We start from the raw sequence: 21,053 nt of genomic DNA on the forward strand, positions 1-21,053 counted from the left end.
GAACCATGTGGAGCTCTGCCACTTGCCTGCAGGGTGACCTCGGGAAAGTCACTTAAGTTCTCTGTGCCTCAGTGTCCTCCTCTGTAAAATGGGGATCCAATACCTCTTCTCCTATTTAGATTATGGGTCAGTCAATCAAACCTATTTACTGAGCTCTTTCTGTGTGCAGAGCACCGTACTAAGTGCTTGGGAGACTACAATATAACGATATAACAGACACATTCCCTACCCAAAACAAGCTTCCAGTCTAGAGGGAGTGCATATGGGACAGGACTGTGTTGGATCTGGTCGTCTTATATGTTCCCCCACACCTAGTATGGTGCTCGGCACGTAATAAACACTTAACAAATACCTCAGTTATTACTAAACCCGTAGAAACCCTTACACCTCCCGTTTAGCGTAATTCGGGTCTTCCCCCTCTCCACACCGCTTCCCGAGATCCTCCCTGATATAAGAGGTGGGTGTGGTGGATAGCGTGCAGCGCTCGAAGTCAGGAGACCTGGGCTCGAATCCCAGTTCTCCCTACTGGAGCTCTGCCGTTAGCGGAGAAGTCTTCAGACCAATGAACGACCGAGGGTATTTGCTGAGGTGGACTGGCCCAATGAAATCCTGAAAGACAGCCAGTCAGTTGGGCCGCCGGCGGGGCTCGCTTGTCAAAAACTTTCGTGGGCGTTTGGTGCTGCATCCCTGCCCTCCTCCTTGCTCGTGGTGCTCTGTCCCCCAGCGGGAACGTGACAAATTGGGACAAGAGAGCACTAGCAACGTTGCCCCAAACACTAGCTCTGAAACTCCTCCGAGCGGGTTGTCAGGAGGTCAGTCGATCGTATTCATTGAGAGCTTACTGTGTGCAGAACGCTGTACTAAGCACTTGGGAGAGTACAATAAAACAACAAAAAGGCACATTTCCCACCCACAACGAGTTTACAGTCTGGAGAGGGTGAGGTTGTCCGCCTCGGACCTCAAGTTGATCCAGAGGGAGATGTCACGACGCTGGGCGCTCTCTCTATCTGGCACTAGCACCTCCAACACGTGGCATGTGCTGGAAAGGCAGGTCAAAGGAGGCTGCCTCTAGTAGTTGGAGGCTCTGATTGTCTCTAATAATAGTGGTATTTCTTAAGCGCTTACTATGTCCAGGCCGTGTTCTGAGTGCTCGGGTGGATACGAGCAAATTGGGTTGGACACGGTCCCTGTCCCACACGGGGCTCGCAATCTTAATCCGTCACTGATTCAAATGTTTGTCTCTCTCTCTCTCCCCCCCTTCCAACACCGTCTCTCTCTCCGTCACTGGGGCACAGCTGTTGCCAACCCTCTACCACGCCGGCGGGGTATCCTGGGCCGGCTCCAACGGGTTGTTGTCCAGCCCCATCCAGGAGAAGCTGGAGTCCATGGCCGGCGAAGTCACCAGGGTCGTGGACGAGCAGCTAAAGGTCAGGCGGATCTGTCGCTTTGCATCCCGGAAAAGAACGTGGGTCCTCATCCTATGTAGCTGATGGGTAGCGCCCCCGGCGATCCTATCTCAGGGAGCAGCCTCCCGAACTCAAGCCCTCTGGGGGTCCTGAGGTTTCCTGTGGGGAGGTCTCTGAGAAAGCTCAAGGAGTCTCTTCAGGAGGCAGAGAAGAAGAAGAAGAAGAATATTATTTGTGGTACTAGTTAAGCACTTACTATGTGCCAAGCACTGTTCTAAACCCTGGGGTAGATTCGAGTTAATCGGGTCGGACACAGTCCCTGTCCCACATGGGGTTCCCACTGTTAATCCCCATTTTACGGATGAGGGAACTGAGGCTCAGAGAGGTGAAGTGACTTGCGCAAGGTCACACAGCAGACATGAGGCAGAGACGGGATTAGAACCCAGGTCCTTCTGACTCCCAGGCCAGTGCTCTACCCATTAAGCCACGCTGTTTCTCTAAAGCAGATTTAACTGTAGAAAAAGCCATTTTGTTCATTCCGTAATACTTGTTGGGCGCTTCCTGTGTATTCAGTGCAGTCCCAGCGTTAATGGCTCAATCCTCAACCAAGGGCTGGATTAATTCAGGGGCTATCGGGGCTCAGCCCGGTGACCTTCGCTTTAGGGGTGACCTAAATAGACCTTCCTAAAACGGGCTTTTTTAGCTCTTTGGCTCTTCAAGCAGACATTGGCCTTAAACTTGCCAGTAATGGTCAGTCCCACAGAGAAGCGCCTGCTTGTTCCCGAGTTCAGGCCAGGAGGGCTTGTTCTTTCCATGCCTTAAAATCTTTAACATAACTAGGTGCTACTCACCTGACCCCACCCCATATATGTTCGTTTCCATTCATCTCTGTGATTTCGTGGTTAGAGGACGCTCCCGAGTGGATAGTGAGTAGAGAGGGGGAAAGTGGGTTTTGGTGTTAAAGACCATCTGTGGATTGGGTGAAATGAAAAGACAGAAATCTAGCTCGATGTGATCAGGGAATGTGTCTTCCAACTCTGTTATAGTATACTCTTCCTAAGCGCTTAGTAAAATGCTCTGCACACAGGAAGTGATCGATAAATACGATGGATTGATTGATATCGCAATCTCAATTGGACCCAGGGGTGTTTTGACTATCATGAGAACGTTGGTCTGTCCGTTAGGATGTCTTTAGTTGAACGTTGGCTTTTCCACGGGGAGGCTGTGTGACCCACACCCCCTGTGTCCGACTCGGCCCCTGGTCGGAGAGGTTGAACCCTGGCCAAATACGGCACAGGGAGGCAGGCCAGAATCAATCGATCAATCGATGATATTTATTGAGCACTTATTGAGTGCAGAGCACTGTACTAAGCACTTGGGAGAGCACAATACAAGCAGTGCAGTGGGGAAGCAGCATGGCATAGTGGATAGAGCATGAGCCTGGGAGTCAGAAGGTCTAATCCCAGCTCCACCACTTCTCTGCTGTGTGACCTTGGGCATGTCACTTTTCTGTGCCTCGGTTACCTCATCGGTAAAATGGGGATTAAGACTGTAAGTCTCACGTGGGACGGGGACTGTGTCCAACCGATTTGCTTGTATCCATCCCCGTGCTTAATATAGTGCCTGGCATATAGAAAGCGCTTAACAAATGCCATTATAATATAATTATTATTAAAGTTGGTAGATAAGATTCCTGCCTTCAAGGAGTTTACAGTCTAGAGGGGGAGACAGACATTAAGATAAATTACAGATAATGGGTTGGGTGGGTTCTAGGGGCTTTGCTGGAATGGGCGATGCTGAATATCTGGGTGCACCCTGGGTCCCCCACTACACCCACCGACACCACCCCCCAACGCCCCTAACTTTGGTCTGGGCAACATCGCAGGAGCTGCTGGAGTCCATGGTCGACGCCGCGGAAACGCTCTGCCCCAACGTCCTGGAGAAAGCCCAGGTTCGCCGGGACCTGATCGGCGCCAGCACCGGGAAGATTTCCATCCCCCAGGCCTTCGTGAAGAGCGTCCTGCTGGAGCAGTCTGGCATCGACATCCTCAATAAGATAAGGTAAGATGCCGCCACGGGTGGGCCTCCCCCACGGACAGGCCTCCGCCATCCTGGTTCTGTAAACATGGCACCGGTGGGCGAGCGAGAAGGAGAGACCCTAGGGGGACTTACCTCTGGGCGGGCCAAGCATATTCGATATCGGTACTCGAAGCGCTCCTTGTAATAATAATAATGATAGAAAATATGGTGTTTGTTAAGCACTTACTATATACCAAGCAATGTTCTGAGTGCTGGGGTAGTTAGAAGGTAATCAAGTTGAACACAGTCCCTGTCCCACATAATAATAATAATAATTGTGGTATTAATTAAGCGCTTGCTCTGTGCCAGGCACTGTACTAAGCGGTGGGATGGATACAAGCAATTCGGGGTTGGATACAGACTCTGTCCCACATGAGGCTCACAGTCTTAATCCCCATTTTACAGATGAGGTACCTGAGGAGCAGAGAAGTGAAGTCACTTGCCTGATGTCACACATCAGACAAGGCTGGGGGGGTGGGGAGAGCGTCTGTGTGAGAATTTAATCACTCAGTGGGGTTTTTTTAGCAGTTACGGTGGACAGAGTAGTGTATTAAACACTTGGGGGAGTTCAATAGTAGACATAATCCCTGCCCCCAAAGAGTTTACAGTCTACTGTGTGAGAGCCCCGTACTGAACACTTGGGAGAGGATAATAGAGTGTGGAGATACAGTGCCTGCCCTCAAGGAGTTAACGGTCTAGCTGGGGAGATAGAGTCTAACTAAATAAATGATAAAATATTCTGCTTTCAGTTCCTGGCTTTTCTCCCCATCCTGGTGGCCTTTGGCCGCCGCCCATTAGACCCATGTTTTAAGGAGAGGGAACGGTGACCCCAGGGTCTTCCTGGAGCGGTCCGAGAAATGGCAAGGTGGAGCCAGAAAGGAAGGCGAATGGCAAGTGGGAGACAGAGGCGGGTAGGAGACATCGCAGGGCCCGGCTTTCAACCTTCTGCTCCTCGCCCGGCTTTCTCCCAACGCACAAGACCAAAGGCGGGAGAGAGAGCCAGGCTCCTTCCAAGAGAAATGTTGGAGCCAAGTCAGTAGAAAATGAGTAGGTTCGGCTGTGCACCCTGGAGAGCCCTTCCTTTTCGGGAGCCCAGTGTGTGAGTGGCACTGCCAAAAACCAGGGCAAGAGCCCTCCTCTTAGGCAATTGCCCCCTTGCCCACGCAGGGCCCCGTTTGCCAGTGGTGCGGAATCGTCAGATCCACCCTCAACGGTGCCCCTGTGCCCGTGTCCGGCATGAAGGCAGAGTACTTGGGAGAATACAGTAGGACAATATGACAGATACATCCCCTGCCCACAGCGAGCTTTCAATCTAGAGGAGGAGACAGACATTAATATAAATAAATAAATTACAGCTATCTACATAAGTGCTCTGGAGCTGGATAGATGAATAAAGGGAGCAAGTCGGGGTGATGCAAAGGGAGTGAAAGAAAAGGAAAAGAGGGCTTAGGGAAGGCCTCTTGAAAGTGATGTGACTTCAATAATGCTTTGAAGGAGGGGAGAGTAATTCTTTGTCAGATAGGAAGAGGGAGGGCATTTCAGGCCAGAGGCAAGATGTGGACGAGAGGCCTGAGGTGAGATAGGTGAGATTGAGGTAGAGTGAGAAGGTGAGAGGAGGAGCAAAGTGTGCGGGCTGGGTTGTAGTAGGAGAGTTATGAGCTGAGGTAGGAGGGTCTTGACTTCCAGGACTGCGGTTGCCGGTGGAGACTGGTCCATTTTCCAAGATGGCAGCGGGGTCTCCGGCAACCTTGACCCTGGACCTCGCTGGCCAAGCCATTGACCGTCCACCTCCCTCCTTCTTCTCTCCTTCCCCTAGTGAGGTGAAGCTTACCGTGGCCTCTTTCCTCTCTGACCGCATCGTGGATGAGATCTTGGATGCTCTTTCTAACTGCCATCATAAGCTGGTGAGTTGATTGCCTGCATTTTCCTGTATCAGATTTTGTTTCTGATACGGTCCCAGCCCAGTAAGGGCTCAATAACATCAGTGATGACAATGCAATGAAAGAAGGTGTTTTGTCCCTTAGAATGAATTTAGAAATTCATGCTGGGGAATGATTTTTTCCTGAGTTCCAGTTGAAAAATAGAACATCTTATGTACTTTAGGGTCAGGAAAATTCAGCAAGCTTCCACTAAATGGTGGTGGGATGTGAAATGCCTGGAATGTGGAGTGTTTTGGGGTGCCTCAGTGTCCACCCTATTTGTGTCACTATCCCTCAATGTCTTATTAAGTCTTTTCTGAAGCCAAGTCACTGCAGGAGGCTGTGGGGAGCAGGAGGACAAAAGGGGAGAATTTGCAGTGAGGAAAAGCTTGCCTTGACCACTGACCAAATGAGTGGCCCCCCCCAAAGCACCATCTAGTAGAATCCATCGCCATCCCTCCCAGAATCCTCCCTCTCACCCTGCTGTGGGAATTCCCTTTTCTCCGCATTTATCCATGTCTTCCCTGGCCCTTAGGCTGACCACTTGACCCGGCGAGGTAAACCCCTTCCTCACCAAGAGTCCTTGGAGATCGAATTGACCGAGGAAAAGCCAGCTAAACGCTCCATCATACCAATGGACAAGCTGACCGAGATCGAGCGGCTGGAGGACTTGGACACTTGTATGGTAAGAGGCTCCCCCTCCCGCCACTCCCACCCAGATGCTACTCCCCTTTAGATGCTCTTCTTTCCCATAAAAGAAAGAACAGACCCAGGGACTTGCCCAAGGACCCACAGCGGGCCGGTGGAATTAGAACCCAGGCCTCCTGACCCACTATCCACTGCCGCCCAATCAGGCTACATTCCCAAGGTTACGGGGATCGCCCGGGTAGTTTAAGAGAATTGTCGTCGAGCTGGGAATGGCTGGAAGGGGAGACAGCAGGGCCCACAGGCAGAGCGTGGGATTGGTGGGTTTTCCTAGTGGAATGGTCATTTTCGTCATGATTTTTTGCAAGGATAAATTGGACTTTGACGTTACATAACGATTAGGCCTGGAGCGCTGCAAGAGAGATCCGGTGGGGGCTGGGGTGGGAGGATTTAATCAACCTCATTGCTCTGGGGGAAGAAGCTTCTTCCCGGCCCCAGATTCAACAAGTAGTTGAATATTGATCCTTCTGAAAGGCATATTGATTAAGCGTACTGCGCGTTACTAGACAATTGCTGAGAGGCAGAAGCCTGACCGATTTTTTAAAATAGTGATGCCGTTTAGCCCAGGCTGAAGTGAGACGGCCTCTTTTTCATCGAACTGGAAATGACCGTGTGTCTCCGGGTGGCTTGTATCGATGAAGATGATTAATGGACTTCCCTGCACTCTCTTCAGGCCTCTTTCTAACCCTGAGCCTACTGACCTCATTCAAATGCTTAAAGGCAGTCTTTGAAACCGTATCGATTCGCTCTGATGCTCCAATCCCTGAGGGACCTGGGCTTGCTGTCCCATCGTCAGAGGGGGAAAACAGAGTTTATTCTCTTTCATTGATTTTCCATCTCCAAACACTTTAGGCTTAAAGCAGGTGGACAGGTAAATCGATCACCTCTGTGAACTTGAAAGGAGGGCGTTTGTCATGGTTTGGCCTTGTCTGTGTGGGCAGTTTCTTGTTTCAGAGGAGGACACAGAAGTTCGGGGTGCGAGTCACTTCTACAAGACTGTGGGAGTGGGGATGCAAAAGTATCCAGTTTTCTAACCTGAGAGCATTTCCTCCCCACCCCAATAATTGGCAACTCTCTCTGCAGGAGTAGCCCCAGAGATGTGGAAAGATTAAACTGTAAACTCTTCCTCTGGACAGTAAGCTCCTTGTGGGCAGGGATTGGGTCAGCTAACTTTAATGTACCGAGCCCTCCCAAGCGCTTAGTACAGTGCTCCGCACACGGTAGGCGTTCAGAAAGTACCGTTGATTGATTGAATTAGCACAGGGTGCCCGCCTCGCCTTCAGATTCACCGTTCCCATTTCACTTTACGTTCGCAACATCATCTAGAGCTTGCGTGACATCTGGCGAGCCGCGGAATCATGTTCTCACCGAGAGGTTGACTGAGTGAGTGGGCTACAGTCGCCTGTTTCTTCCGGCCGTTAAAACGCTCAGGGGTTGCAGACCCTCAAGATGGGCCAAAACCATTCCGGTTTGGGTGAAGCTGAGAAACTCAGGGATCTAGTGGAGGGTTTGGAGGAGAAGAGAGATGTGGGCTGAGTGATACCGCACATTTCATCTTCCTGAAGCACCTCGGGCCAGGGCTGGGTGGGATATGCCGTTGCTCCCCTGGCACACACAAAGACTGCCTCTTCTTTGCGTTGTCATGTTTGTCATTTGCTGCGCCCGGGGCTGGTTTTTGTTCTTGCCTTTAAGTCTCATGTTGCTCCCAGAACTTCTGCTCAAGTAGAGCTGCTCTTTGGAAGACTGCAGTGGGCCCGGCTAGTCTGTCTGCCTCCGGGCGCTCGCAGCGTCCAGCCGAGATGCCACGTTGTCCGAGCTGCTTCTGCTCAGCACTTGTCCTGCCCATCCCACTGCCGTTCACCACGCAGCAGCTGCTCTAGGGCTGGCCCGCCATTCTCCTCCCATTTCCATCCCGCTCCGCTGTGTTGGGTGCAGGGAGCCTGGCTTCGGTCCTAGGAGCCTGACTCGATTCTAGAACTTCATTTTCTGTGATCCTCCTGTCTTGCCATTTGCGGTTGAGGGTGATCTGCAGATGACACTGATGATGGAGCTGTTCCAGGAGTCGGGCGTGGGGGTGTCTGGACTTGGACCGGGGCTTCCGACCACAGCCACCTAGACCCCCAGGGTGGCTCCCCTGGCCTATTCCACAGTTTGAATTTTCAAATTCAGGTGCTGGGCCACCTAAGGAGTGGTTCCAAAGATCAATTGTGTGTGTGTGTGTGTGTGTATATATATATATATTTTGCTGTCTTGCTTTGTTATAAAGCTATCCCTGGGTCAAATTTAAAGGAAATATATATTCAGGACCTTAATGGTGAAAGAAAATACTTTCTTTTCTGGGTTGCACTCAAGGGTTTTTTCTCTCTCTCTCTCTTACACACACACACACCCCCATTATGGCAGCCAAGAAGATGTTTTCCAGTCATTTCTCCCCCAACCTCCTCCCCACCTCCCCAGTCGAAAAGATGTGAGGGCAAAGATCTTGGAAAATGCCTTCTGGGGGGAAACTGTTTCTTCTCTGTTTGACCCCCAGAAGGGAACGGGTAAGGAAAGGAAAAGGGAAACGGATTTGGTGGTTGAAGATGGTTTCCTCCTCGTGCCCTCTCACCCCAGGAATTAGTTTGTTGTTTCGTTTGTCCTCCCGGGAGCTCAGACGTGGGCAGCTGTGGCACCGCCGTTGCCCTGGCAATGCCCGAAGAGGTTTCTCCCCCGCTCTCCCACACGAGCTTGGGGTCTCCGCTCTGGCCTCACTGTCCATCGACTGGCATGATCTTCTCCTTGGGTGGTGCCCAGGCGAAAGTGACCGGAAGTCCTCGGTTGGAGGGCCGACCGGGGCCCGGGGACACCAGAGTCCCGCTCCGGAGTGACCGTGAGAGGGAAAACATCTCTGAGCAGGCTCGTACCTATAAGTGAGCCCTATCTTCTATCTAAGCACTAGTTTACTCAACCTTCCACTTGTCTGCTCTCTTCTTCCCTTCCTCCGTACATCAGTTTGGGCCCCTCTCCCATAATAGGTTATAAAGTCCTTGCAGTAAGCTCCTTGAAGGCAGGGATCAGTACAGTGCTTTGCACACAGTAGACCGTAAGTTCCTTGACAGCAGGGATCGTGTCTAAACTAATAAATCACATTGAGTGACCTTGGGCAAATCACTTAACTTCTCTGTGCCTCGGTTCCCTCATCTGTAAAATGGGGATCAAGACTGTGAGCACCATGTGGGACATCGTGTCTAGCCTGATGATCTTGTATCTACCTCAGTGCTCAGTACAGAGCATGGCATAGAGTAAGCACTTAACAAATACCATTTAAAAAAAACTGGCATCCTCTTCCAAGAGCTCAGTACAGTGCTCTGCACACAGTAAGCACTCAAGAAATACCACTGATTGTGGGCAGGGATCATATCTTTGTCCTCTATTTCTGTCCCAAGCACTCTCTAGTGCTGGACTCGGATTAAACTAATTGACACCTTTCTATCCTCCCTTTGGCCGGATATTTCATGAGGATTAGGGAGACAACAAGAGATCAGGAAGGATGGAGAAATAGGGCTAAAGAGACTTCTGCCTCTCTCTACCTGGAAGCCAAAGTCACACAGCTGACAAGTGGCGGAGGTGGGATTAGAACCCATGACCTCTGATTCCCAAGCCCGGGCTCTTTCCACTAAGTCACGCTGCTTTTCTGATAGTAGTGCCTTCTTGGGTTTGAACATCTGCTCCGCTGTGCCCGCTCTCTGCCTGTTTCCTCTTGCTCTGCCAGCTGCTTAAGGCCTTCACCCTTTATGTACCTGTTTTGTTTGTTTTTGTTTTTAACTTTCGTGAGCGGCTTATGCCTGTGCATCTTCTCTGCTCTGAAAACCGCCGCTGCTTGATCGGCCTCCCATTCATGTTCCTTTTTTCTTTCTTTTTGCTGCATGGAGACTCTCTGCTGTACAAGTGTAAGTATTTGGGGGGGTGGGTGGCGCTGCCGTGCCCGATCTCGCGGGTCACCCGCCGCCCGTCTGCACCTAGCGAATACAGCAGTCAGTAATTTAGGGGCCAGGTGGGATGGTACAAGGAGGTGGAGGTGGAAGCACCCACGGCTGCCATGGTGAGAGGCAAGCAGGGGGTGGGTGGGAGAGTCCAAACCGAGCAGCTCTGCTCTTTCTCAGCATTGGATGGCGATCAGGGACGGACCTAGGGGGACAACTGTCCCTTGGATATGCTGGTCCCCTCAGCTACAGTCCACAGGGTATAAAATCCTCGTCACAATCAGAGGTCACTTCTCCCTCCTCCCCTCCTGGGCTGAAGAGCTTGGAGGGCCCCCCCAGGGAACACGGGATGGAGGCCCAGGCGGCTGGTGTCGGCCCCTCCCACACACATGTTCCAGGCGTGTGAAAACTCGGTCGGACGGAGAAGCCTGCGTGTCTTCTGATCCGCGGGTGCCGTGTCTACCGCTCGAGTCCGCCCGCGTGGGGGGTGGCGGCCCCAGCCTGATCTCTGGGATCAGCGGGAGCGAGAGGGACGCTGCTCATTGCAGGGGGGCCGGAGGGAGTCCTGTGGTGCCATTTTCATCGGCAGGGGCCGGGGCTCTGACTTGGGTGTTCTTCTGCCTGGGGTGATAACTGCAAAATGGGCAGTTGGGGGAAAGTTTGTGCAATGAAATATTCTTAATGGGATTTTGGGCCAGGCAGATATTTAGGAAAAAGAACCAGGACTTATTTTCCTCCGATTTCCTATGACTGGGGGAAAGGTGAATAGTGAATACTAGGTCTTGGTTTGGGGGCTACTGAAGGTGTATAATCATATTTTATTATTACTATTAATAGTAATAGTGTTACTTACTAGGAGCTAAGCGTTAGGATTGGTACAAGTTAATCGGGTCAGTCCCTGATCAACATGGGGCTCACAAGGAATCCAGGTATTGAATCCCCATTTTACAAGTGAGGAAACTGAGGTCCTTACAAGTGAGGAAACTTAGAACCCACGTCGTCTGGCTCCCTGCTCTGTGTCCCATCCACCGGACCACTCTGCTTCCCACCCGAAAGTGGGTTTCCACCGAGTGTTTTGAGTAGCACGCTGTCAGGGAGTGAGGGATCGTTCTCCTGACAACCTGCATCTGCCTGGGTGATTGGAGCACAAGGGACCGGCAGAAAACCGGCCAGACACATGGCATGAAGGTGCCTAGGTATATTTTGTGCCTATGCCTTAATGCGGGTTGGTCAAGAACAGGACGCTCGTGCTTCCTGAAAACCAAGGGAATGGTTTCAGCATGTTCTTCTGGGTGATCTCTCCGGGGGTCCACACTGAGAAATTCATCTTGGCACTCGGTGTCAGGCATAGGAGGTCGAGGGGGCTGTCTCCCGGCTGCTCGTCCCCCCAGGGTGCGACCCCTACCCGAGTCCCTGCCATCTCCACCTCACTGGTTGATTTCATCGTGGAAATCTGAAGGGGGAGCCCCGTGAAGGTAGAGAGGACCAACTCATCCTCTCCCTTTCCACCCCTGGTCCTGAACCCCCGCTCTGTCTGGCCAGGGATGGCCTTGCCGTCAGTCAGTCGTATTTACTGAGTGCTTACTGTGTGCAGAGCACCGTACTAAGCGCTTGGGAGAACACAACACTAAATAGACACATTCCCTGCCCACGACGACCTTATAGTCTTCAGCGGATGGACACTGGAGAAGAGAACGTCCCATTTCACCTCCCGGGACATGATGCGCACAGGGAGGGCTGTGGTCGGAGAAAAAGGGTTAAGCGTCGATGGTAACAGTGATGCGAAAGGAAATGGGATCTCGAAATCCGTGACCTGAGATGAACCCCTACCTTCAGTCCCGCCTCTCTGATCGGGAGCGAACCAGACTGTAGCAGCTCTAAGTCCATTCTCGCTTAGCCCCAACGAGGGGCTGAATGTGTAGTCCCCACCCCGGTGCCCATCTGTTTATCACTCCAGCCGGCTGGGCCTCAGCCTGCCGCCAGCCATGGAATAGGGTGGCGGAGGAGGAGGAGGAGGTTCCCGTCCCGGTGAGCCGGCCGGTCGGACACGGTGATGGCGATGGCGTCTTCCGTTGAGACACGCCGGCTTCAGGCCGGAGATCTGAGGGGAGGAATAGATGATGGGGCTGATGGTTCGCTCAGCACCGCACGTAGCCACGTGTTCCCCTTGGGGAACGGAGCCCAGCAGGTCGACAGAGAGGCAGAAGTGCTGCCCATCCCCAAGGGCAGACGGTTTTGACACCGGGACGCTTTGACAGCCAAAGTGACCTCAGACCGGTGCTGGTGCTTTCTTTTTTTATGGTATCTGTTAAGCACTTACTCTGTGCCAGGCACTAAGCGCCGGGATAGATTCAAGCTAATCAGGTTGAACGCAGTCCTCGTCCCACACGGGACTCACAGTCTTAATCCCCGTTTTGCGGATGAGGTAACTGAGGCACAAGAGAAGTGAAGTGACCTGCCCAAGGTCACACGGCAGGCAGGCGGTGGAGCCGGGATTAGAAAACAGGGCCTTCTGACTCCCGGGCCCGTGCTCTATCCGCTGAGCCGTGTTGCTGGGTTGGAGAGCCAGGATCCGGCAGGGGTGGCCTCACTAGCCACCGAGGTCTTCCCTGCCCACTTTGGCCAGCTCTTGTTCGGGATTGCTGCTGGGCCGGTCCACTTTCCAGAATGCCCTAGGTAGCCTCCTTCTACCTGACCCTCTCCCCCACCACCCAGCAGGGTGAAGTGGGGATCAGGTTTGGCACAGCTGACCGAGAGCACGAGTTCTTTAAGCGTTAGTTGGTGGTGAATCCACACTAAATCCTTCCTCCTTTTCTTGCCAGATGACGCCCAAGTCGAAAAGGAAAAGCATCCACAGTCGAATGCTCCGTCCAGTGTCCAGGGCCTTCGGTGAGTGACCTGTCACTTCCCAGAGGGCTGAGCCTCAGGATGCCGTTTTCAGAGGGGGAAACTGAGGAAGAGTGGGATGGGACCGTCTCTCTACTACGTTGGGGCCGGTCATTGTCCCGAACTGATGTTCCCCGGACCTGTAAACGGACAGATCCCGCCGGTAGATCACTTTGACCCCGACAGAGCCATTGACCAGTCTACCCCTTGCTCTCCGCCCTCCCAGAAATGGAGTTTGACCTGGACAAGGCGCTGGAGGAAGTGCCGATTCACATAGAAGACCCTCCCTTCCCTTCCGTCAGGGCCGAGAAAAGGACTTCGGGGTTCATCTCCGAGCTGCCCTCGGAAGAGGGGAGGAAACTGGAACACTTCACCAAACTGCGGCCCAAGAGGAATAAGAAACAGCAGCCCAGCCAGGCCACGGTGAGGAGCGAGGAGGAGTGCCCGTGGGGGAGCCAGAGCGAAGGGGTGCTGTCCTGGACACCTCCCCCTGCGGGACGCTGGGATGGCCCACTGGGAAACCAGGCTGATGTCATTCCCGAAATGGGAGCGTCCAAGCAATTCTGGGGTCCGTGGAAATTTGGGTCACCGTTAAGACACTGGGACTCAATAATAATAATAATACTTTTTGTATTTTTTTAAGGTATTCGTTAAACGCTTACTACGTGCCGGGCACTGTACCAAGCACTGGGGTAGATGTAAGCTGCTCGGGTTGGACACAATCCATAGCCCAAACAGGGCTCACAGTCCTAATCCCCATTTTATCGCTGAGGTAACAGAGCCACGTAGGAGCGAAGTGACTTGATCGAAGTCACACAGCAGACAAGTGGCGGAGCGGGATTAGACCTCCGGTCCTCTGGCTCCCAGGCCCGTGCTCTTTCCACGTGGCCACCCTGCTTCCCAAGGATGTGTACGATGCTTTTGGATTTGCCAAGTGCTTTGGCATCGGTTGTCTCAATTTACCCTTAAAACCTCCCTGCAAGGCGAGGTAGGGATTATTTTTCCCCTTTTACAGATGAGGAGGAGGAAACTGAGGCCCAGAGAGGTTAAGTGACTTGTCCAAAGTCACACAGTAGGGCGGTGACAAAGCTGGGACTGGGACCCGGGTCCTCCGGACTCCCAGGCCCATGATCTCTCCGTTTGGCCGTGCTGCGCTACACCGAACGGGGAGATAGATACGAGATCGTCAGGTTAGATACGGTCCCTAGTCACGGGGCTCACGGTCTAAGTGGGAGGGAGAACGGGAATTGATGCCACATTTTACAGATGAGGAAGCTGAGGCACAGAGAAATTCACTGACTTGCCCAAGTGACAAAGCTGGGCTGAAGGGTCCGGGTTCTGTCCCCGAGCAGGCTGGAGCAAATAGAGCTGAGCGGGAGATGAATTGGGAGATGAATTGTGTTTTGTCAGGTGTCTGCTGCCGCTTCAGCCCCGCAGGACGGCGACCAGAACGGCCTCATGGGGAGAGTGGATGAAGGCGTGGATGAATTCTTCACCAAAAAAGTCACCAAGATGGATTCGAAGTATGTTTGGAACCGCACGGTGGGGAAAGGGAGGTGTTCCCCCTGGACTGTAAGCTCCTCGAGGGCGGGGATCATTTTTACAAAGGCTTAGTACGTCCCTTGCGCATAGTAAGCTCTTAACAAACGGCACGGTTATTATTATTATTATTTGGCTCGTGGGGAAAAAGGAATTGATCGGTGGTATTTGTTGAGTCCTTCCTTTGTGCAGAGCACTGTGCTAAGCAGCGGGGAGAGTACCATACAATAGAGTACGTAGACCCGGTCCCCGGTCTCAAGGAGCTTCCGGGCTAGAGGGGGAGGAACGTCTCGTCCGCAGGCGGTCGTCGAAGGGCCCCGAGTCCCACGAGCCTGGCGAAGGCGGAGACGACAAGAAGAAGCGGGATTCTCGGAAGAGCGGCTTCCTCAACCTCATCAAGTCACGCTCGAAGGCGGAGCGGCCTCAGTCGGCGGCGGTGGCGGACGAGCCCCCGTCCCCCAAGGCCATCGGCCGGGCCCCCGCCGGGGACGCGGCCGCCAGGAAGGAGTCCGACGGGGGCGTCGAGCGCCCTGACGAGGCGGAGACCCCGGACCCGCCCGAGGAGGCCGCGGCGACGGACGAGGCGGCCAAGGGGGACCACGGCGACGGCGGCAAGGGCAGCCCGCAGGCCGGGCGGCGCTACGGCGTGCAGGTCATGGGCAGCGGGCTGCTGGCCGAGATGAAAGCCAAGCAGGAGAAAAGGGCTGCGTTTGCCCAGAAGGTGAGAGAAGGGGCTAATCGGCGCCGGGGGTGGTTGGTTGAGGGTGGGCACCCAGAGGCGAGGGCACCGGGCCCAAACTCCCTTTCGCGTTCCTCATTGGCCCTCGCCGCAGCGGTAGGAAGAGCCAGGCATTAACCCTCCCGTTTTACGGATAAGGAAACTGAGGCCCAGAGAAGTCACATGACTTTCCTGTGCGGGGCAGTGGCAGAGTTGGGACTCAAATCCAGGTCCTCCGGCTCCCAGACCCGTGATCTTTTCACTGCCCCCTTCCAACCGACAGGTGCCAAGGCCCAAACAGAATATTTTCCCAGAAAATTAGCCCTTGCTCAGGTCAGTAAGGACCGGGGTCGAGGTGGAGGTTCAAGCACTGTGGGCTGTAGCTGGGAGTCGTAGCTCCTCCACAGAGAAACTTCATTCACTCATTCCCTGAATCGTATTTATTGACCGCTTACCGTGTACAGGGCACTGTCCTGAGCTCTTGGGAGAGTACAGTACAACAATAAACAGACGTATTCCCTGCCCTCAACGAGCTTACAGTCTAGAAGACTTGGCCAAGAACTAAAAGGCTGTACCCGCTGCCCTGGAAATCAGGAGGAGTGGTATTTTTTTGAGCACCTGCTGAATGCAGAGCACTGTACTAAACGCTTGGGATAATTAACAGAAACATAAGGCCAGCTTCTGGTCCCCACAGAGCTTTCACTCTAATGGAGGCGGTGGGGGACATAATGGAAATAGTGAGTTGAAGATGGAGATTAGGATGGGTGGAGCTGGAGTGTTGTGAGTTAATTGGGGATGGTTCCAATCCCTCTAAACTCTAAGGTCCTTGTGGTCAGGGAACACGCCTACCAACTCTGTTATACTGTACTCTCCCAAGAGCCTAGTCAGTGCTCTACACACGGTAGATGTTCAATAAATACCGTTAAAGGATTGAATGAAGGTTCTCTCAGCTCCTAGGTTGGGTAAGAGGTCAGACGATAATATAATAAGAAGAAGGATTGTGGTATTTGTTAAGCGAGCAGCTCGGTAAATACCCGGCTCTTACTTCACTTACCAGGAAGGCTGGAAGCCCCTCAGATCATTTCAATCAACTGCAAAGACTCCCTCCAGGCGTCGTGGATAGAGAGTTTAGAGAACAAACGTCCCTTTTTTCTCCTCTTCCCTTCTCTCTGCTCCTCTCCCCTCCCTTCCCATCTGTAAAATGGGGATAGGATCCCCACTTTCCCTTCTCCTTAGACTGGGAGCCCCATGTCGGATCGGGACTGCATCTGCTCTGATGGTCTTGTATCACCCCGCTGTGCTGAGCACTGTGCTCGGCTCAGGGTAAGCACCGACTAAATCACCATCAGTACAAAGCTCGCTTTGTCCGATCGAATCCCATCTGCCTCTGCTCTCCTCTTCAAAACCAGGCCGAACGGGGCCCCGGAGGTGGTTCCTTGGAAGTCCGGGGATGAATGATTTCAGTAAACGTTTGTGTGGTGTCCTGTTCGTTTTAGAGGCTCGGGAGCGACTCGGGCTCTGCAGACGGAGGCGTCTCACCGGCGAGCGGGGCAGAGCGGGCCGACGGGAGCCGGGCAGGTGCGATCGACATTTATTCATTCGTATTTATCGTATTTATTGAGGATTTACTGTGTGCGGAGCGCTTTACTAAGCACTTGGGAGGGTCCTGCGGTCATCCTGAGAAGCAGCGTGTTCTAGTGGGTAGAACATGGGCCTGTGAGTCAGAAGGACCTGGGTTCCAATCCCGGCTCTGGCACTTTTCTGTCACGTGGCCTTGAGCGAGTCACTGCACCTCTCTGTGCCGCAGTTACCTCGTCTGGAAGATGAGGATTGAGACTGTAAGCCCCATGTGGGACAAGGACCGTGTCCAACCTGATTTGCTTGTATCCATCCCTCTGCTTAGTACAGTGCCTGGAACAGAGTAAGTGTTTAACAAATGGCACGGTCCCCCTTTGCCTGGCAGGAAAAAAATTCCAAACCCTTACAGATCGGTGCACCGATCCCTTCCTCTCTGCCGGCCACAGGGCAGTGGAGGAGGAACCGGGTGAAAGAGAAAAACCGATCGCGCTCCCAGAATCGTCCTTGGACTCTCTAGGTGAAGTTAGAGGCCTCTGGCTCAACCCGACAGGACGTTGGCCCCCACAGGCAAGCCTCTTGAGTCCGAGCTGGCCACCCTGTCTGCCACAGCTGATTTGCCCCGTCTCCCACTCGAGGGCTGAGACTGAGTTCGAGGGCAGAGTGAGGGGCCGCGGAGCCGCTGCTGTCGGGACAGTTACCGGGCAATCGGGCCCCAGGCCTCGCCACCTTCCGCCAGCCGTCCGGCTCCCGAGGGGGACCTGTGGGGAAGGAGAATGACCGCAGGAGAGGCTGGAGAAGGCAGCGTCCTGTGGTGCGTGGCCGTGGCGGGGACAGCTGCGGAGCTTTCTTCTCAACACCCCCCATCCCTCCGTGCTCCAGCCCGACGGCTCCGTTCTCGTTTTAGGATCTAAGCCGGCCCCAGGCCCTCCCGAGAACCGCTTGGCCCCCACCAGGCTGGACTCCACCTCGGGATCGGCGGAGAAATGCGTCAAAGCGGACCCGAGAGCGGAAGCGGGGATGCGAGCTCGGAGTTCCAGCAGCATCCCGACCAGCCCCAAGCCCGCACTGCAGTCGCCGAAGCCCGGCCCTGGCAGCCGACCTGCTGTCCCGCAAAAGCCCAGGACGGCTTCCCGCCCCGGTGAGAGACTCCCTCGGAGGCCGGGGAGGAGAGCAGGCGGCCGGTTGGAAGAATCGAAGGGTTTTCTTTCTGCCGCTGGCCAAAGAATCCCATTCATTCATTCATTGAATTGTATTTATTGAGCGTTTACTGTGTGCAGAGCACCATACTAAGTATTTTGGGAGAGTACAGTGCAACAGACACATTCCCTGCCCACAACGAGCTCACAGTCTAGAGGGGGAGAGACATGAATATAAATAAACAAATGACAGATATGGACAAAAGTGCCGTGGGGCTGGGAGGGGGGATAAATAAAGGAAGCAAGTCAGCCACACAGAGGGGAGTAATAATGTTGGTATTTGTTAAGCGCTTACTATGTGCAGAGCATTGTTCTAAGCGCTGGGGTAGATACAGGGTAATCAGGTCGTCCCACATGAGGCTCGCAGTTAATCCCCATTTTACAGATGAGGTAATAGGAGAAGAGGAAAGGAGGGCTTAATCAGGGAAGTCCTCTTGGAGGAGATGGGCCTTCAGTAAGGCTTTGAAGTGGGGGAGAGTCATTGTCTGTCAGATTTGAGGAGGAAGGGCGTTCCGGGCCAGAGGCAGAACTTGGGCGAGGGGTCCCAGGTCCAGTGAGCCCGGAACCCACACGCCGCAGGGAGAGAGTCCAAGGGAGGTATGCCGAGGTAGGAACTGGGGCTGGGCCTAGGGACTCAGAAACTGGCAGGCTGGAAGTTTGATTTGGGTGCTTTCGTGTTCTCCTAGATAATGCTCCAGACTCTCCCTCGGGCCCCAGCTCCCCTAAAGTCGCTCTCCTGCCACCCGGGCTCAAGAAAGGTACTTCGGACAAGGAGCGAGATGGTCAGAGCAGCCCTCAGCCCACGCCCAGGACCTTCTCCCAGGAAGGTAAGTCTCTGGCCGTCCTCTGTCCCCGGGTGAATCTCGGGGGCTCCCCTCAGCGCTTCAGGGTGGGGCGGGAGGGGGAAGCTCCGACGCTGAGGGGTGGGCGGTGTCGCCGAGCCCTCAACGGGCTTATAGTCCAGCGGGAGAGGGCATCACGCTGACATAAATGCCATCCTTACCTGGCCTCCGGCCTCTCTTGGTTAGCAGCCGTGAACAAACCCGGCCCCGACAATATCGGTCAGTCGTATTTATTGAGCGTTTACCGTATTTGTTAAGCGCCTACTATGTGCCAGGCACCGTACTAAGCGCTGGGATGGTTACAAGCAGATGGGGTTGATTGGACCTCATCCCCGTCCCACATGGGGCTCACAGTCTTTATCCCTATTTGAAAGATGAGGTAACTAAGGCACAGAGGAGTGAAGTGATTTGCCCAAAGTCACACAGCAGACAAGTGGCAGAGGTGGGGTTAGAACCCAAGTCCTTCCGACTTCCAGCCCCGGGGTCTATCCACCAGGCCTTGCTGCTTCTCCAGCGTGTCATGCTGGCAGGATCCCAACTTGAGGCTTTCCAGACCTTGGGGCCCTGGGAGCTTCCGGGCTTTAGGAAGCATTTAGAGGAGTAAATTCCCCGTTGGGTTTTCCTTCTATAAATCCTTAAGCAGCTTTGCCTTTTAGAATACAATAGCTTAGCCTCTCCCAATCTCTCGTTTCCCTTGAATGGCAGTGGTCAGATTCCACAGAATTAGTCAAGGTTTTGAGCCAGAATTTAGAGTTAGAATCCCCCTCCTATCCCCCGGTAGAAAATCCTCCCCGTCTCAAACTCCATTTTTAGAGATGAGGTAACTGAGGCCCAGGGAAGTGAAGAAGTGATTAGAACCCAGGTCTTTCTGACTCCCGGCCCCGTGCTCTATCCATTAGGCCATGCTGCTTCTCTGTGCTCCTGGGCAGGGGTTGGTGGTGTGTGACCTTCTTCCCTGTTTCCTGCAGCCCCGAGGAGAAGTCCAGTTCAGCTTTCCACCGAGCACCCGGAACTGAAGTCGGCCTCCTTGGGCAGGGATGCCCAGCTGGGCAGCAAGTCCAGCGACTCCGGAGAAGAGGCCGACAAAGAATTTATTTTCGTTTAAACGAGTCCCCGGGAGTGGTTTCTCGTCTCCGGCCCCGGGACAACCGTCCTGGTCACTCCCTCCCCGGCCTTGCCCGGGGGCCGGCGGCGGGCGGCCCTGGGAGAGGCCAAACCCAGGAAGGTCCTCTCCCTCCCTCCGGGCCGGGCCGGGATGGGGTTGGGTTCCGCGGGGAGGGAGCCCGTCGAATGTAAATGAGTCTGATCTGCACGAGGCCGGAGAGAAATCTATTCTTGTTGAATGCAATTGCACACTGTAATTATATTAACAGAGCACACTAATGAATAATTTGTATAAATTATACATACTAGATGCTTGGGTATGGTTTTTACATGCTCCCCTAGGGAATTTTCTTTCTTCCTGTGACTGAGCTGTAGGTAGACCTCGGTCGGTTCCACACTGCCAGCAAGCACAACTCAGAACCGGCACCTCTCAACGTGTGTGCGGACACACGACTTGCACACGCAAGCACATATACACTCACACAGGCGCCGCCGTGTCCACGGCTCCAACCGCATCACGGCTGGACGGGACAGCTGAGCGCTTCTGAGACTATCGATTGGTTCATCTGGGGTCCTGTCGGCATATCAGCTTTTAATGCGGGATTCGGAGAGAGAACTATTTGGACACCTGTTTAAAAGGAAAAAAACAGGTTGAACATTCCTGCCCTCTTTCTGCCTCGTTCTGTCAGACACTCACTTCCATTACAGGTTGCGGGAATTTTATCCATATGTATATTTGTACCAATAAAATGATTTTACAAGGGGAACGTCTGCCTCCCTGGAGTTGATGGATCAGGGACAGGTGGGGCCCCTCGGGTTAGTCATTCATTCAGTCATATTTATTGAGCGCTTACTGAGTGCAAAGCACTGTACTAAGCGCTTGCGTACCAAGCGGTTAGGTCACAGGAAGTCATGGTGGCTGCTGAACTGGACATGGACAGATAGGACAACTCAGGGTTTTCAGCGCTGACCTTCTCGGTGGCCACGGGAAAGGGACCTCACGTAACCAATCATATTTATTTCTTATATTTCTTATATTTATTATGGTACTTGTTAAGCACTTCCTATGGGCCAAGCACTGTTCTAAGTGCTGGGGTACATACAAGTTAAGCAGATTGG

General features: G+C 53.4%; 1 protein-coding gene across 2 annotated transcripts in view; it reads left to right on the plus strand.

The window, feature by feature from the left end:
- The window catches only part of CARMIL1 (capping protein regulator and myosin 1 linker 1), an 85,716-nt gene extending 65,015 nt beyond the window's left edge, over positions 1-20,701 (plus strand). For both annotated transcript variants that reach the window (XM_029052898.1, XM_029052897.1), the window contains 12 exons: positions 1,296-1,427; positions 3,292-3,467; positions 5,302-5,389; positions 5,940-6,089; positions 12,894-12,960; positions 13,184-13,380; positions 14,368-14,480; positions 14,797-15,217; positions 16,711-16,792; positions 17,697-17,930; positions 18,675-18,815; positions 19,799-20,701. In XM_029052898.1, coding sequence (XP_028908731.1) covers positions 1,296-1,427; positions 3,292-3,467; positions 5,302-5,389; positions 5,940-6,089; positions 12,894-12,960; positions 13,184-13,380; positions 14,368-14,480; positions 14,797-15,217; positions 16,711-16,792; positions 17,697-17,930; positions 18,675-18,815; positions 19,799-19,935 — 1,938 coding nt within the window. In that variant the 3' untranslated portion in view covers positions 19,936-20,701. The remainder of the gene's footprint in view (positions 1-1,295; positions 1,428-3,291; positions 3,468-5,301; positions 5,390-5,939; positions 6,090-12,893; positions 12,961-13,183; positions 13,381-14,367; positions 14,481-14,796; positions 15,218-16,710; positions 16,793-17,696; positions 17,931-18,674; positions 18,816-19,798) is intronic.
- The last annotated feature ends 352 nt before the right edge of the window (positions 20,702-21,053 follow it).

The sequence above is a fragment of the Ornithorhynchus anatinus genome, chromosome X2 (assembly GCF_004115215.2).
Source record: "Ornithorhynchus anatinus isolate Pmale09 chromosome X2, mOrnAna1.pri.v4, whole genome shotgun sequence".
Classification (NCBI taxonomy): domain Eukaryota; kingdom Metazoa; phylum Chordata; class Mammalia; order Monotremata; family Ornithorhynchidae; genus Ornithorhynchus; species Ornithorhynchus anatinus.